The following is a 19,022-nucleotide window of genomic DNA, read 5'->3' on the forward strand; positions in this document are numbered from 1 at the left end:
AATCATCAAGTAAACTGTTCTCATTCGATCTACTTTCTCAACACAAAGAAAGAGCTCAGACCATCATTTTGATCCTGCTTTGGAAACTTTATGTTCACAATCAGAACCAGTTTCTAATCATATTTACTGTATGACACTGTTGTGACTATAGATGAAGCGTGATTGAGAAGTCGAAAACGCGTCCTTCGTGTCTCATCGGGGATTCCAATTAAGGTATATTGATGAATTCAGTCACTGAGCAGGCGTGATTTGCTGGTATTCATCATGCATCCCGTCCCTCAATAGGGATCTTACGCAAAACACGACGGCAACGGCAACGAGAACGTCACCCAATAAAAGTTTTAATGAGCAAAACAATGGCTGCTCACGTGCGTTATAATTCTTGGTACATTTCTTTGCCGTCCCCTGCAAATCTACGACGTGATCATGAAATGACCAAATTCTGCGTTGTCTGGAGAACGCGAACCACAACGGCTAATTTTTCGTATTTCTATTTGGAACTGAACACGTTTGTAGCATATTCAGTAGGGGCAAGTTTTAATACCGACAGACACACTGGATAGATCTAATTAAATAAATGAGAAAATTAATTCCAAAGTAAAATAGAAACACATGTTTTTACCAGGCGTCGTCCTCGCCGTAGCCGTCGTATATGCGTAAGGTCCCTAATATCAAATTTATCCCTCATTTTCTGGTTGAAATAAGCACATCATGTCTTCTCAGGCCAGGCCAGTATATTTTATCCTGAATCCCGCATTCCGCATCCCGCCTGGATTTTAAACTGACTTATCTCGCCTCCCAACATGTGTTGACATTTCACATCGAAATGAACCTTCCATGCATGACGTGTTGCGATACTCAATATTTTCTCGAAATATTTAGAACCCTCAAGCGGTTTTCGTAGTTTCACTTTCCAAAGCAAGTTCCGCCGTGGTAAGTACAGCTCTAGCTAACTTTGCATCGTCTGGTTTCTATCTTAACCAGTTAGAATAATATATAGCTCGATTAAAATAGCCATGACATTCAGACAATCATAAAATGATGATCAATTCCAAGTTCCATCGTTTGCTAGTAAACAACAAAGCTTTTGGCTCTGTTATTTCTAATGTCTGTAACCATGGGAAAACGACAGTTTGAAATCGATCAAATCGTAGTGCTTTAGTACTTTATGGAGTGAAAACTGACGAAAAGTTGATTCACGGTCTTCCATATTTTGCAACAGAATGATGGCAAAAGTAGCTTTCATTAGTTGCCTTGTTTCTCTTCAGAGCAAGTCAGTCTGTCTATGACAGGAACCAGCGTGGAATGTAAATTATATTAATCAGCGGACACAGAGTTTAATAGTAAACAGGAATGGTTTTTAAGCCCAAGAAGCTTCAAAAGAGCAAACAAAGATGCCAAGATTTATACTGAAAGGTCCAGGATTGTCAACAATCTTTCGTTTTTTGATCATACACAGTGCGTTAATTACATAAGCATAACATTTCTGTTGGTTAATCAATAAGACAGAACTGAGTTAACATCGGCCTATTGTGTTTTATGCATGGTTAAGCCGAAGAGCGAACAACATACAACTGAACAAAGAACTTTGTCTAGCTTGATAACCAGGTCACTGATTATTAAAAACACAGTATACTTTGAAAGCTTTTAGACTTTACTGTCTCTATTTAACAAAGAATGCAGATAGGACAAAAATGTAAATGTATTTCTTCAGTCACTAAGTAACCGTGAATTGCTGTTTTTCACCTCACATCCCGTCCCTCAATATCCAATTTATCCCGCATTTCCTGGTTGAAATGAGAACATGCTTCTCAGGCTGAGATATTTTCATCCCGAATCCCACATCCCGCATCCTGCCTGGATTTTCAGCTTTTCCCGCATCCCGCCAAGGTTATGTTTTCAAACTCCAGAAACTTTAAAAATACATCCTCCATGCATGACGTATTATGATGATCCGTGTTTCCTTGAAATGTCTAGAACCCCTCAAGCGATTTTCGTAGTGTCACTTTCCGAAGCAAGTTCCGCCTTGGTAAGTACAGCCCTAGTTAACTTTGTATCGTCTGGTTTTTATCTTAACCATTTAGATTTATGTATAGCTCGATTATGATGGACACGACATTTAGACAGTCATAAAGTGATGATTAATTGCAAGCTGCATCGTTTGCCTTTACATAGCAAAGCATCGTTAATCCATAAGACAGAACTGAGTTTAAAACCTATTGTGTTTTATGCACAGTTGAGCCAAAGAGCGAACAACAAAGAACTCTGTCTAGCTTGATAACCATTTCGCTGATTATTAGCCATGGTCAAAGACCCAATATTCTCTAAAAGCTATTCGACTTTACCGTCATTGTCTAGCAAGGAATGGAAATAGAAAAAAATGTAACTTGCTTTCGAATGTTTGATTTGATTGTTTTGCCGAACGTTTGAAACTTATTTCAATTTTAATTTGTTTTGGCCTCCTATTGTCTTGCAGGGAAACTCCCTCAGTGTTGTTTCAGTTTCTATTACTTTAGGTTCCACCTTTATCAGAAGAGTGACAAACTGAACACGGTAAGTTCATAAACTGTAAGCTATTTGCGACTAGTAGCGTGCACATACCCAAGATCTAGAGTTTACACTGGAAGAGACTAATAGTGAATAGCCAATAGTGAGTCACGCGAATTATTAAGTAGCACGAATGACTGCGTGGGAGCACGTTTTGTGTAGTAATAATTCGCTAAAATATCTCCCTTTTGCTTATTTTCAGAGGAGCAGGTCCTGTTACTGACGTGTTAGTTTTGGGTTCACTCTGTTGACTCACCAAAACTAGTGAGTAAGGTAGTCGGTAGTAATCAACGATTATAAATGCGTTCGACGCCGTCACTAATATATATACTTTAAATGATTTCACTTGCTGACTTTCAACCTCTGGCTATTACTAAAGTCAACATTTTTCATCAGCAATCGAGGTTTTACAGACAGATATATTTTTATTTTGAGGTCCGCCGTATAAAATACGATTTGTTGATACGTTGCGTGACGGCGCTTGTTTCCGTAGACTCACAAAAATATTTACATAAGCCTTCTAATTTCGCGCTAAAGATTTTCGCATTAACTGGTAATCGGTTTCAGCGTCAAAGCTAATTTGTAAAAGTGTTTTTTTAACGTACATTATTTTAAGCTTTAAGCACAAATGTAAGCAAACATTTGCAATCGCGAACTGGTTTATCGTAAACATTCGAAGGAGCGATTATCGCGTCTAAGGAAGAAATAGCTCCGCACTGCGTACTTGTGTGTGCGTAACGTCCTTTTTTCTTTTTTTTGAATTTTACGGGTTGAGGAAATTAAACTGGGATGCTTCTTGGAAACGAGCGTCTTCATCGGGATAGGGTGCTGTTCCCTTTCTTTCACGGTTTTTTTTTTTTTTTTTTTTGCCTCCCGATCCCTACCACGTCCCCGTTTGCGCCCGCAACATGGGGTATATTTGTTGGTATGTTTAGATAATAGCTAGTCTACTTACGTTAGACCGTTAGCGCCACTGTTACGTCACGTTGTATCGTTTCGTGCATGTTCTAATTCCCATAAAATGACGATCGAATCAATGACATCAAAAATTGTAGGGTCTAGATTTTCCTCCACATCAGTCGTTTGCCCTATATACACTTTGCAGCACATCATTTGTGTCAACCAAAGCATCACCTCATAATTGCACACTTTTTATTGGGTAACATGTTTCAATTTGGGCATGAGAATTAACGTCTTGGCTCAGAGAATTGTCGCAAATTCTCCACAATACGACATCGTTGTCCGTAATTGAGGCCACGCACATCATATTTCATAACTGATCCTTAAAATGTGATAAGACTTCCTGTGCATTCACGAAATGGTTATAAAAGCCGATTCTTGACCGGTATTGTTCGTATACTAACTTTTGGTTTTGAAAAAGCAACAACAGGGTGTCTGTTAACCCTATTCAAGTGTATTTCTAACAATTCAAGTACAATGCAAGTGCAATACAGTCGTTTTTAGTTTCTGACAATCCCTGACAATATGCTTAACTTTGAAATGCTTCCTACATCAGTCAGTTCAAGCCCATATAAATGTTGGCTAGCGAAATTACAATGACTCCCTTCGCTCTATTGGGCAACCCGCGCCGAACATTCAGGCCGATAAATTTTAGCTCGCGAAAGCGTACCAGCCCCTGTGCAACCTGCACTAACCACATCAAACTACAGCCAGTGAAACACAGCTGTTCCCACGGTAAACATCCCAAACCCACGGCGATTCAAAGTCGTGTTCATGAACATACAAAATAAACTATAAACCACGAGGTAGTCTTTAGATGCTCAGACTTGCTCACACCACAACGAAAACCTTGAGGTGTGTGATAGTCTTTGCGCATATGGCTTGTGACGTCATTCAAAATGGCGCAGAAAATGCAGACGTTCGAAGAAAAATGTCTAAATAGGTCACCTTGAAACCACAGTATACCCAAGATTATGAACTGCGTCCTGCGAACGCAAAAAAAGTTCAGCTTTGTCATTCACAGTCCCTCGATATCAAATTTATCTCGAATTTCCTGGTTGAAATGATCACCTGCTGCTCAGGCCACATCCCGCCTGCTTATTTTCAGCTTTTCTCGCCTCCCGCAAAGCTTATGTTTTGACACTCTAAAACCTTCGACATACATCCGTCCATGCATGATGTAGTATGATAATCAGTGTTTCATCGAAATATCTAGAACTCCCTCAAGCGGTTTTCGTAGTTTCACTTTGAAAGGCTAAGTTTCGCCGTGGTTAGTACAGCTCTTCAGTGCTAACTTTGCATCGTCTGGTTTCTATCTTAACCAGTTAGAATAATATATAGCTCGATTACGATAGCGACCATGTTCCGACAATCATAAAGAGGGGATTAACTGCAAGCTCTACCGCTTTCTAGTAGATAACAAAGTTTTTGGCTCTGTCAGATCTGATGTCTGTTACCATGGGAAAACGAAAGTATGAATTCGCCCAAATCGCACAATGTATATTATAAAGTGCAAACTGACGGAAAGTTAATTCACGGTCTTCCATATTTTACAACAGATCGATGGCAAAAACAGCTTTCACGAGAGATTCATGCGATTTATGCTGGATGGTCTAGGACTGTGAAAAATCTTTCGCTTTGCGATCATGAACAGTTCATTTAAAATTACTTAAGCGAAACAGTTAAGTTGGTTAACCAATAAGTCAGAACTGAGTTAACACCTATAGTGTTTTATGCACGGTTAAACCAAACAGCGAAGAACAACAGACAACAAAGAAATTTGTCTAGCTTGATAACCATTATACTGATTATTAGATATGGTCAAACACTCAATGTACTTTGAAAGCTATTAGACTTAACGTTCAGTATTTAACAAAGAATGCACATAGGAAAGACAAAATGTAACATACTTTCGAATGTTTTTATTTAATTGTTTTGCTCAACGTTTAAAACATATTTCAATTTTAAATTGTTTTGATTTCCTATTGGACCTCTTATTGTCTTGCAGGAAAACCCCCCAGTGTTGTTTCAGTTTCTATCACTCTTGTTTCACTTTCATCAGAAGACCGAGAAACTGAACACGGTAAGTTTATAAACTGTAAGCTGTCTGTGCATGACTGATAGCGTTGAGTGCGCATATAATAAGTACAGCTGATTTTTAACACTTTAAATTTACACTGGGAGAGGTTTGCATGAATCGCGTGGCTGCTTTTCTTTTTCTTGTAAGAGTTATTAGTGAGTCACGCGAACACTACGTCACGCGAATAATTGTTTGGAAGCTTCGTTTGCGCAGAAATAATTTGCTAAACTTTTCCCCCTCTTCTACGTGTCAGAGGAAAAGGTCCTGTTATTGACGCGTAGTCATTTTGGTTTCATTGTGGTCGACTCACCAAAACCAGTGAGTATAAATCACTATTTTAATAGCTTTGTTATCCATAGTAGACTGAAATCATTAAGTAAACTGTTTGCAGTCGATCTAATTTTTGAATGCAAAGAAACAACCTGAGAGAATTTGTTGCAGTAGCATCGACGGTAATCAAGAACTACTTTTAACTTTAACGTCATGTTATTGAAGACTAATTTGAACCAGTTACAGTTAATGACGCTGGTGTGACCGAAACGCGATTGGAAAACTGTTTTACAAACTCATTAGTGTTTCCAAACACTTTCGAAAGGTAAATTTATTTCTCCAAGCATTGAGTAACTGTGATTTGCTGTTTTTTATCCCACATCCCGCCCCTCAATATCAAATTTATCCCGCATTTCCTGGTTGAAATGAGCACATGCTGCTCAGGCCAAGATATTTTTATCCTAAATCCTACATCTCGCATTCCACATCCCGCCATGAGTTTCAGCTTATCTCTCATATCCTGCCAAGTTTACATTTTGACACTCCAGAAACTTCGAAATAGATCTTCCATGCATGACGTATTAGGATAATCAGTGTTTCCTCGAGATATCGAGAACCCATCAAGTGGTTTTCGTAGTTTCACTTTGCATCCTCTGGTGTCTTAACCAGTTAGAATAATATAGAGTTCAATTATGATAGCCACGACCTTCAGCCAATCATGCAGTGATAATAAATCCCAAACTCAATTGTTTGCTGTGAGAAAGAGAAAGTTTTTAGTTCTGTCAATTGATATTGTTACCATGAGACGGCGGCAGAAGAACTCAATGAGATCGTGCAAAGTAACTTATGAAATGAGCACTCGCATATAACAAATATGAAGAATTACAACAGAACGATGGCAAAAGCCATTCGTCTTTAGTTGTCGTATTTGTCTTGTGAGCAAGTCAGTTAGTTTCCATGAAAGGAAGGCGAGGAATGTAAACTTTATTCATTAATCAACTTATAGTAAGTGGAGGGGCATATAGTTTTAAAACTTTACAAACTTCAAAAGAGCAAACAAAGATGCCACGATTTATGTTGGAAGATCCACACAGTAAACAGTCTTTCGTTTTGAGATTATATGTAATAGGCATAAACCACGTAACCGAAACTTTTCAGTTGAGTTATATAGCCTGTGAAACAGAAATAATTACCTATTGTGTTTAAAGCATGGTCAAGACCTAAATGAAAACAAAAACATACAACAAAGAACTTTGTCGGGCTTAATAATCATTTCAGTCTATTAACTATAGTCAACAACGCAATATGCTTTAAAAGGCATTGCAGTTTGCCAACAGTAATTAATTCCACTATTTAATTTGCATTTGTTTTTGTTCTTCAGTCTCGATCACCTTTGATTTAATTTCGTCCGAGGATCGAGAGACTGAACACGGTAAGTTTGTAAACTTTAAGCTGTTCGTGATTGATACTGTTTCATACACATATAACGTGTATTTCAAAGCGATGTTTAATAGTTTCAATTTACACTGAAAGAGATTTTTCATGAATCGCGTGACTGATTTTCTTCAGTTTTTGAGTGCTGTAAGTCACGCGAAGAAATAAATCAAACGAATTCTTGTTTGGAGGTACTGTTTTGGAGTAAAAATCTGCTTAACTTTTCCCACTTGACAATTTTTACAGGAAATATTATCGTTGTCGGCGCATATTGGTTTTTGTTCCATTCTAGTGACTCAGCAAAAGTGGTGAGTGCAAATCAGATTTAGCTTTGTTATTCATATTCGACTGAAATCATCACGTTAACTGTTCACAGTCGCTCTGCACTTTCGAGGAAAAAAAGGGGGACTTTCGCGAGCTCAATGATTGGAGAAAACGGGAAACATTAAACAGTTAAATTATCACCGTCATTTGAGTAGAGTAGCCAGAACTGGAATTAGCAGAGCACACCAGATACATAGTTTTATTATATATTTTAAAAAAATATGAATGTGACTGAGCTCGGCTATGTTCAGTGTGATTTTCTTTTACTGATCGGACGCAATCTGCTCGGCCACATTTTTATTAATAGGCTAGAGTAGAGATTTTGAAGGACCCAACACTGATAAAATAATTTTGGGATCGATAAAAAGTCACAGCAATACTTAGCTAAAAAAAAGACTAGTAAGCAGCCTGAACTTTAACGGTGATTTTTGCTGGAAAAGAAAAAAGAAAAACGAAAAGTCAAATGCAACTCTAAGAAAAAAACGCATTGCCCTGAAATGATCAACACGACGGTTTTCACACACGCCAAGACAACTAACTGCATTCAACCAACGGCCTCTTATCTTCATCAGTTTTCTTTTCTTTAGATTGGGACTATTTCTGCTCCCCTATGACAAAAACCATAACAGGACTACCCCCAGCTTTGAATTCGCCATTACCCACTTAGACAACCAGGTAGAAAGACGTACAAAAATATATTATTACTCGAAATAGCTACAAATCTTGATTCCTGTTATCCGCTTGACAGGGCCTATAGAAAGGGACGCCATGGGCATCATAACAGACATTTTACAAGCCATCTCTTTTGGCTTGGTTGTTGCTACTTTCCTTGTCAACACTGATCGTGGTCTAAAGGCCATTGAGGTCTGCCAAGAATGTTTGATCTGCCTAAATAACGAAGTACTAAAAGCGGGAAAACTTTTCAATTTAATCAACATTTGCATTTATCAAACTTTTTTCATTGCGTATTGTCATATCCCTGATTATACAAAAGCCTTAATCTACGGCAGGGAACTTCTTGAAATTTACCGCAAGTGTAGTAAAAAAGACGAGGAAAGGAATCTAACAATAGCAATGGCTAAAATATGTGAACAGCAATATAGATACAAAGAAGCAAAGGAACTTTATGAGAAAGCCATAAAAATCATGAAGGAAATGGGTGACAAAAAGGGAGAAGCCACTTCGTACGGAAACTTGGGAACTCTCTTCTTATCTCTTGGTGAATATCACAAAGCCAAAGAATATCTTGAGAAAGCTCTTGCCATCAAAATACAAATTGGTGACAAACGGGGAGAGGCCACTTCAAACGGAAACTTAGGAACTGTGTTTAAATCTCTTGGTGAATATCACAAAGCCAAAGAATATCTTGAGAAAGCACTTGCCATCAGAATACAAATTGGTGACAAAAAAGGAGAAGCAGCAGATTACGGAAACTTAGGAACTGTGTTTCAATCTCTTGGTGAATATCACAAAGCCAAAGAATATCTTGAGAAAGCTCTTGCCATCAGAATACAAATTGGTGACAAAAAAGGAGAAGCAGCAGATTACGGAAACTTAGGAACTGTGTTTTCATCTCTTGGTGAATATCACAAAGCCAAAGAATATCTTGAGAAAGCACTTGCCATTAGAATGCAAATTGGTGACAAAGAAGGAGAAGCAGCAGATTACGGAAACTTAGGAACTGTGTTTTCATCTCTTGGTGAATATCACAAAGCCAAAGAATATCTTGAGAAAGCACTTGCCATTAGAATGCAAATTGGTGACAAAGAAGGAGAAGCAGCAGATTACGGAAACTTAGGAACTGTGTTTACATCTCTTGGTGAATATCACAAAGCGAAAAAATATCTTGAGAAAGCTCTTGCCATCAAAATACAAATTGGTGACAAACGGGGAGAGGCCACTTCAAACGGAAACTTAGGAACTGTGTTTACATCTCTTGGTGAATATCACAAAGCCAAAGAATATCTTGAGAAAGCACTTGCCATCAGAATACAAATTGGTGACAAAAAAGGAGAAGCAGCAGATTACGGAAACTTAGGAACTGTGTTTTCATCTCTTGGTGAATATCACAAAGCCAAAGAATATCTTGAGAAAGCACTTGCCATTAGAATGCAAATTGGTGACAAAGAAGGAGAAGCAGCAGATTACGGAAACTTAGGAACTGTGTTTTCATCTCTTGGTGAATATCACAAAGCGAAAAAATATCTTGAGAAAGCTCTTGCCATCAAAATACAAATTGGTGACAAACGGGAAGAGGCCACTTCAAACGGAAACTTAGGAACTGTGTTTAAATCTCTTGGTAAATATGACAAAGCCAAAGAATATCTTGAGAAAGCACTTGCCATCAGAATACAAATTGGTGACAAAAAAGGCGAAGCAGCAGATTACGGAAACTTAGGAACTGTGTTTCAATCTCTTGGTGAATATCACAAAGCCAAAGAATATCTTGAGAAAGCTCTTGCCATCAGAATACAAATTGGTGACAAAAAAGGAGAAGCAGCAGATTACGGAAACTTAGGAACTGTGTTTTCATCTCTTGGTGAATATCACAAAGCCAAAGAATATCTTGAGAAAGCACTTGCCATTAGAATGCAAATTGGTGACAAAGAAGGAGAAGCAGCAGATTACGGAAACTTAGGAACTGTGTTTTCATCTCTTGGTGAATATCACAAAGCCAAAGAATATCTTGAGAAAGCACTTGCCATTAGAATGCAAATTGGTGACAAAGAAGGAGAAGCAGCAGATTACGGAAACTTAGGAACTGTGTTTTCATCTCTTGGTGAATATCACAAAGCGAAAAAATATCTTGAGAAAGCTCTTGCCATCAAAATACAAATTGGTGACAAACGGGGAGAGGCCACTTCAAACGGAAACTTAGGAACTGTGTTTACATCTCTTGGTGAATATCACAAAGCCAAAGAATATCTTGAGAAAGCTCTTGCCATCAGAATACAAATTGGTGACAAAAAAGGAGAAGCAGCAGATTACGGAAACTTAGGAACTGTGTTTCAATCTCTTGGTGAATATCACAAAGCCAAAGAATATCTTGAGAAAGCACTTGCCATTAGAATGCAAATTGGTGACAAAGAAGGAGAAGCAGCAGATTACGGAAACTTAGGAACTGTGTTTTCATCTCTTGGTGAATATCACAAAGCGAAAAAATATCTTGAGAAAGCTCTTGCCATCAAAATACAAATTGGTGACAAACGGGGAGAGGCCACTTCAAACGGAAACTTAGGAACTGTGTTTACATCTCTTGGTGAATATGACAAAGCCAAAGAATATCTTGAGAAAGCACTTGCCATCAGAATACAAATTGGTGACAAAAAAGGAGAAGCAGCAGATTACGGAAACTTAGGAGCATTGTATCAATCTCTCGGTGAATACGTCATGGCTGAAGGTTATCTTGAAAAGGCATTGTCAATTAGTCGAGATATTGAAGACTTAGACAGCGAGTTCAAATTTCTTTTTAATATTTCAGTGGTGAAATTATGCCAGGACAAGATCCAGGAAGCGTTTGACTGTCTGTTTTTGAGTATGAACAGAAGCGAAACTTTACGAAGTTTGTTAGGGGACAACGACGATTTTAAGGTATCGTCTTCAGATGATCGCTATTTTCCCTACCGGAATCTTAGTGCATTCCTTTGTTTTTCGAGAAATCCGAACCATGCACTTTATGTTTTAGAGCTGGCTCGGGCTAGAGCATTAGCAGACTTGATGGCAATTCAGTATTCTCTTAAAAGCCAAATCTCGGCTGATCCGCAATCGTGGATTGGTATTGAAAATATTATGAAAAAAGAAAGTAACTCCTCTTGTCTGTACATTTCTTATTATAATAATGATCTGTCTTTCTGGATTCTCAAGACCAGAGGAATCATTCAGTTCCGAAGAATAACAGTGGATGAGAAACTAATTGGTGCCGGACCAGTTGGCAAGTTACATGATTTCTTCGAAAAAAGCTTTCGGAGCTTTGGTATTTTATCCGAGGAAGATTGCGAAGATCGATCTTTAAGTGACGTTGAGAACCTCGCTGCATTGAGACTTATAGAGGAAGAAGATGAAGAAAGTCAAAACTCCGAATCGAGCCTTTCTTTGTACTACAGAGCGTTAATCCGTCCGGTAGCTGATCTACTTGAGGAGCCCGAGCTCATTGTTGTTCCTGATCGCTTCTTAAACCAAGTTCCATTTCCAGCGTTAACAGATGAAGGCGGGAGGTATTTATCAGAGAAATTCAGAATCCGCATCGTTCCTTCTTTGACGACTCTCAAGCTCATTCAGGACAGTCCTGTATACTATCACAGTCAGACTGGTGCTCTGATAGTGGGGGATCCAGTTGTCGGTACCGTGCGTTACAAAGGAACGAAGAGGTGGGTTTCTAGGTTACCCTGTGCAGGAAATGAAGCAGCCAGGATTGGACGACTGCTAGGTGTTCAACCTTTGTTGGGACGGCAGGCAACAAAGCAGGCGGTACTTGACGGGCTACATTCAGTGAGTCTGATACATTTTGCAGCCCATGGTAATGCCGAAAGAGGAGAAATTGCCCTTTCTCCAGTAGGACCTCCTAACAGGCTTCCAGAAGAAGAAGATTACCTATTGACGATGTCTGACATTGCAAAAGTTCAACTGCGAGCTAAACTGGTGGTAATTAGCTGCTGTCATAGTGCACGTGGGCAGATTAGAGCCGAAGGAGTCGTTGGGATCGCTCGAGCGTTCTTAGGATCCGGTGCACGGTCCGTTTTGGTGGCTCTATGGGCCATAAGTGACGAAGCAACAGAGCAGCTAATGTGTCGTTTCTACGAGCATCTTGTTCGTGGGGAGAGTGCCAGTGAATCTCTTCACCAGGCCATGAAATGGATGAGAGGTAACGGCTTTAACAACGTTCGCGATTGGGCGCCGTTTATGCTGATTGGAGACAACGTGACATTTGACTTTGGGATATAACGGTAAGTATTTGTTAGAAACAAAACGCTTTTTTGGCGGAGGGAGGGGGGGGGGGAGGGGCAAGCTAATAAACGTTAACGAAACTGTTGCCATTGCATGTCATAAGTTACGAGATCCAAATCCTGCTAGACATGTCAGCAACGGTTCTTGAAATCGTTTGCATTTAGAACACTCGCGCAACGATTTGATCTGTTGGTAGTTCTCTCGAAGCCTCGCCCTCGCCAATGAAGCGTGAGTGTTTATGCTAAACATGTAAATCATCAACTGGACAAACAATGTGATTTATAGACGCTTTTGTTTGATACTTTTCAGCAATAACCTCTAACAACTGAGTGCGCACTCTGATCATGAGTGTCTGTGTAGCCAAGGGTTATTTTCCTGTTTTTACAGAGACGCATGGTAACAGCTACGTTTCCAGGCTTTTAAGCGTTGTAATTTAAGATTGCGCTCACATGCATCAAATAAACACTGTTTAAATTCGTTGCCACTTTTTCTCCGTGTGAGATGTCCTTCGAATAGAGACAATTTTAAATCAAATGGACGAGTGAGGTTTTTCAAGAAATAACTCCGTGGCAAGTCTTATGAACGAGCTAGAAAGGAAAGTAATAGCTAGAGATCAGAAAGTGAGTAGCCATTAGTTAAAGATCATCAACACATTGTCCGGGAGACAGGTGATGAGTATAGACCAATCGTCTTGATGTGACACTAAATTCTCAGAACTTACGTTAACAAAACTATACGGTAATTGAGTAGGGAGAATTAATTTTCTCTTAGTGTTTTTTAAGTCTAAATCTCTTCGATTTAACCCACTATCGCCGCTAAGCGACTGGTGGTTCAGTGTCGGTTGCAAGTTAAGGGCCTACTTACATGGTGAAAATTTGTCGCTGTTGAGAATGTTTCCCACTCACCCCTCCCGCGACCCACTGTTACCGAGCGATTATAATGTATGAAAAATTAAAATTTCCTTCGTACCAAACCTAGAATTTGCCTTCTCCTTCAGGATAAGTGTTTGCTTGATTCCAGTTGTTTTTCACCCAGGAGTCACCTCGCGCACGACACAACTTCTGACTAGCGATTTAAACAGTGCGCCATTACTTTTAAAAAGTGTCGTTAATGGTATCATATTAAAAGTTCTATTTTTTAAATTGTTAGTGGGGATGAGTTTTCTCTTTGTGTTTTCGTCTCTCAGTTTTTTGACTTTTACTAATGTCCAGGAACTCAACAAACAAAAACACAACTGAGCAGGAAAAGTACTTTGCTGAAGCGTATTGGATTGTTTGCAGATTCTGTTCATTTGCAAAACGCATCAATCACTGAGTTTAGGTAGCCCAGTTAAGAAAGCTGTCAGTTTGAATACTTGATAATGATATTGATCACCTTATAATACCATTTAATTTAATTTGCCTCTGGCAAATATCTTGTATTACTTTAGAATATGCGCCTACTGGCGCCTCGAGAACTGATGATGACTTTAGAGTAATTACTGTCTCGATAGTTACATCAATGCGTTTGAAATTTTAATTCGATTTAACTTTAGCACTAGATAGTTTTGGATGTGTGTTCTAGTGTCTCTTGTAAATAAAGTGAGATCATTTTTTTCATCACACAGTTTACTCACTATCCCCTTTCTTATCGGTTCAGAGCTGCAGTCGACACTGGAAACCATGCATTCCTGGTTTGCCTTCACTAATCTGCAGCAGCTAAGTAAATGCATGCCGGGATCAAGTGCATGATTTCCGGAAGTTCACGCCCGGTGTCTGAGCATTTTGTAGAGTTGCACATAGAAAAATAAAAAAAAGTTTTCTATATTGTATTTTCCACAACGGTAATTAATAGGATATTTTCTTAGAAACAACGTAAATGTTAACCTCTTACTAACCTAGTTTGCTTGAGCGCACTGGGGAATAATGGCCCAAGGTCGTGCCATTACGGACAGAGCGCAGCGAGGTCCGTACAAAGTCGACCGCGCGAAGGTCAATATTCCCCAGTACGGCTCGAGCAAGCTAGGTTAGTATATATGACCCTCAGGACGTGCTTTGGAAAGCAAGAAATACACGGCTTGTGACCGTTTCCATGGAAACGTTTCTTTTGGCAAAATCCCGACCCAGAAAGAACCAATGAGAGCGCTGGAATTTCCCTTGCCATGAAATACCGTCTTCTAATGATAACATTTGCCATTAAATATTCAGGATACTACAAAAACCTCCTCTAATAGGCCGGTAGGTCCAAGAATAAAATTTCCTGCCAGAGGTAATCTGCTAGAAATCTATTACTGACCTGCTGTAGCACATGCTTTATATTCCTGCCGAAACTTTGTGTAAGAATGGACTGCAATGAATCGCACACACCATGATGATGGTGGGAAAAAATTGTGTCAGTAGAACTTCACTCTATCCCGTAACGAAAACAACTCTCTACTACAAACAAATGTTTATATTTATACTAGCCTTATTGTACAAGGAAAAACAACAACAGTTGGTGGATGTTTTGCAGAAGCAGCAGTACGTGCCGATGAAACTTAAATTTAATCGTTCTGATATAGCTCGATTGACAGTAGCTCCAGTAAAACCTCGTTTAAATTTCGAAAGGCGCATCAAATAATTTACAGTCGCGTGTACCAAGTTGCCATACTAGGGGAGGGAGGCACTGAGCATAGTGACCGCTGAAATCGGAATTGCTTTAGTTTTTAGGGCATTTCAAGGCGTACTCATCAAGCATGCGTGAAAATACCCTACGCATCCTCGGGAGGTGAGATGCGGGAGATTTTAAATAAGGTAATGGCGGGGTGCTTCCTCTGGGAACTTCATAGTATTTCTAAACTAATTTCTTGAAGCGCATTTTGTGAATATCTGTTTTCTTGGAATTTCTGGAAACACCCGAATCTGCAATTCGTACTTTTCACTTTTCAAAGGGAACCTACTGTAGTAATTAGCTAAAATGGTATTGTTTACCCTCTCAGTTGAGAATAATGTAGAGCTGTGACATTCATTAAAACCGAAAACGAAGACTTATGGCTAACTCGAAGCTGTTTGATTCTGTGATGTCGTGGTCTGTTACAATGAAAATGAGGAAGAATGTCAGCGATCGTATCGTGGAAAGTTTATTCTGAAGTGACTGACATGAATAATAAATTCACATTCTCTCGTATCTTGATAATCTGCATGAACAATTACAAAAGATCGAGCGACATCAGCTAAGTTCTTCTTAACCTGCGAGCAGGCTCTCGTGGTTGGAGCACGAGCGCGCGCGGCGTAGCCGCGGGACAAGAAAGTGAGCTCACTTTCTTTGCGCCTCTTCACCAGACTCCTTCCCGCCGGATCGCGTTGTTCTTCGCCGCTCATGCGCGTGATTCAAAGGTGAGCCTGCTCGCAAGCTAAGTTCTTCTAAAATTGCCCAGTCTGTCTTTAAAGCATGTCAGATAGGAAAAGATGTAACACGTCGTAAAAGATTTCTTCCTCTAGTCGCAAGGGAGATAACTCACTATTATTTCAGTTTCTAGTTGAGCAATTATTGCGTGAATATCTGTGAACATACTCAAATGCCATAAACGGCCTTTTGACAAAACCACGTGAACACAAGAATTTCGTATTTGTTTCCACTTGGCACGTCAGGTGTTGTGAAACTGAAATGTTTTTATGGATGAGCAATGTCAATTACAAGAGAGAACCTGTTATGAACAGTAACCCACAGACGCCCCAAGTGCAACAGTATGTTACTCATTATTTTGTTTATAACAATGTTTGATTTTAAGTTCGACTGATAAAAACTACCATACCCATTTTGCCCATTCGGTATATCGCAAAAACCTTTTCATATATTAGGTAAAAAGACACATAAACAGAATCTTGAGTCTTAAAACAGAATGTTGAATCCCTTGAACCTGAAATGGATGCTCTTCTATGAGAACATTAACTGTGTAAAGTTCCTGAATATATCCGTAAGCCTCTCAGAAATAACTATACAGCCAGTATCACGACCTTTTTATTCAGCCTTTAACGCATGTCGGGATCAATGATTTTTCCACGTGTAAAGTGTTTGTTAGCTGATGCACGAAATGACATGCAATTCCTTAGAAAATTTTGAAAAATTAGCAAATAAATTATTTCAAGCAAGCCGTGATTATATTTTCACGGCCATGAGTTCCATTTTGCCACTCTCACTTTCACAGGTGCCCGAAGACGTCGTCATGAGATCTGATTTAGATGTCAGAGTCACTTGAAGATATTTATGAAAGGTACTAAACATGGCAACACCGGAAAAAAGCAGAAGGCAATGCGCCTAAAAAGGTTTTTTATTTTAAATTTATCCGAAAAATAGCCTTTCGCTAGGGCGATGGGAAGCGAAACATTTTGGCGATGGCCTTAGTCTGTGACCAGGTTTCCCGAAATATGTCTATAAGCCCGTTAGCACTATACAGACATGGGTGCACTTTTATGCATTAAAAGAAATATCAAACTAGCCGATTACTGATCTTTGAATCTGGGTTGAAAAAGGCGTAAGGCAGGAAATTCGCAGCCCAAATACACTTTCATCTCAGAAAATCAGGGCATCATTACAACTGTGTAAACATTTAAATTGAAATACAAAATCGAATTAGCTTTAGTTTTCACGGAAAATATCACGAAAAGAAGTGGCAGAAAAGAGTTTGACCTGTATACAGTAATCACTACCATGTATGATGTTTAGCAAGGAACAGATGTTTTAGAAGGAACGAAAAAAAATGCGTCATTAAAAAGGGTGGGGGGGGGGGGGTTGGAGGACTGGATCGTCCTCGCTCCACGTTCGTTGTGTCTAATGGCAATCTTGCAAAGAAAGGTAACAGCTCATAATAACCATGTGCTGAATATTTTCCTAAGTATTTAAGTACCCATTTCGTAAATCTGAAAAGACTACTATTTCCAGAGTTTCTAATCCAGTGAATTCTTGATCAATAGATCTATTTTGAACTCTTGATCAATAGATCTATTTTTTGGCGTAATTTAATCGTTCGTCTTAGAATAGAAACGTCATGGAGAGCAGTACATGTTCGTTTCGTGCCATTGTTGGCGGCCATCGCGGTTCCGATACGAACTGCCGGAGTCAGTGAAAATGGTTCCTTTGCTTAGCTGTGATCGAGATATTTCAAGACACAAGTCTACCTGAGTCGGATTGAAGATTTTGTGAAGAAGTGTAACTGCTGTCCATCATAAATGCTTTCTTGCTTTGGAATGTGGTCATCGTATTATGTCAAGAATTTTTGGATTAAAGCATAAAGATGGCGCGGTCACACTGAGACCGCAAAATACAAATAACACAGAAAGGGTACGATAAACTGCCATTGACAAGCTCCAGGGTAAAGGGCCATTTAAATACTACGTTAATAAAGCGATTGATTGATTGATCAATCGTTCGTTCGATCGATCGATTGATTGATTGATTGATTGATCACGAACGAAATGATGTTCCGGTTATGTTAAAGCCTTTCCCTCCCAACTTAACGACATAAACCAAGAGATGTTGATCCTGTATTAATTTAATCGTAATGGGCGAGGTCACGTGATGACGCGACGCAGGTAGGACGCACGAGTTTGAGCTCTCCACTTTGAAGTTGGTCAATCTCATTTTCTCGACGGATGACGATCTTCTAAGCTCAATAAACGTTCTATATAAATGTGAGAACCAGATCTAAAACCTTACAAATGTCCAATACTGACTCAACCTCAAACAAGCTGGACGCCGTCCTTGCCAAAATGGACGACTTACTCGAGTCAAGAGACTTACAGGAAACAAAGTTAAATAGTATCCTTGAGAAATTATCTAGTTTAGAGAGTTCACAGAGAAAAACCACTGCCGACGTTGATGCCCTGAAAGACTACCGCTCACTGGACGCGCAAATGATAGATGTAGATAATGAGCTGACTCGCAAACGGAGCCGTGAAGAATTAGCGTCAGTTTATAAAAAGATGGAGGACCTGGAAAATAGGTCGAAGAGAAATAACATTGTTATCTGGGGTCTCAAGGAAGGTGCAGAAGCCGCACACAATTCCTTAGAAGATTTCCTGAGGGTTGAATTCTTCGAGAGACACATGCAACTTCAAAACGTTGAGGTGATGAGGGCCCATCGAACGAATGTCAACCAACGAGCCACGGAGGCAAACACCTCTACGGTTAGGCCGATTCATATCTATCTTTTGAGGTATTCTGACAAAGTTCAAATTCTTAAAGTCGCCTCAAATGCTTTGAAGGACAATCCCTTTCTGGACAGTCAGATTCTTATTTCTGATGATGTCTCAAAGAACGTCCGTAAAGACCGAGGAAAGCTTCGAAAAGACTATCTCAAGGGGATTAAAGAAAGAAGTGATGTCGAATTTGCATTCATACCTTGGTCGGTACCGTCACAAATTTTGTTCGAGGATCGAAACTGCTCAAAATGAAAATCTTTCAAGCTTCCGGATGAGTAAATACGTTCAACTTTCTTATTTTTCTG

At 39.3% G+C, this 19,022-nt stretch overlaps 1 protein-coding gene across 1 annotated transcript in view; it reads left to right on the plus strand.

The window, feature by feature from the left end:
• Nucleotides 1-7,529: 7,529 nt before the first annotated feature.
• LOC145461481 (uncharacterized) overlaps nt 7,530-19,022 on the plus strand; it is a 479,224-nt gene continuing 467,731 nt past the window's right edge. Inside the window, 3 exon segments of the mRNA XM_081445648.1 lie at nt 7,530-7,599; nt 8,626-11,042; nt 17,558-17,561. Of these exon segments, the coding sequence (XP_081301774.1) occupies nt 8,690-11,042; nt 17,558-17,561 (2,357 nt within the window). The 5' untranslated portion in view covers nt 7,530-7,599; nt 8,626-8,689.

Source organism: Orbicella franksi, chromosome 1, assembly GCF_964199315.1.
Source record: "Orbicella franksi chromosome 1, jaOrbFran1.1, whole genome shotgun sequence".
Classification (NCBI taxonomy): domain Eukaryota; kingdom Metazoa; phylum Cnidaria; class Anthozoa; order Scleractinia; family Merulinidae; genus Orbicella; species Orbicella franksi.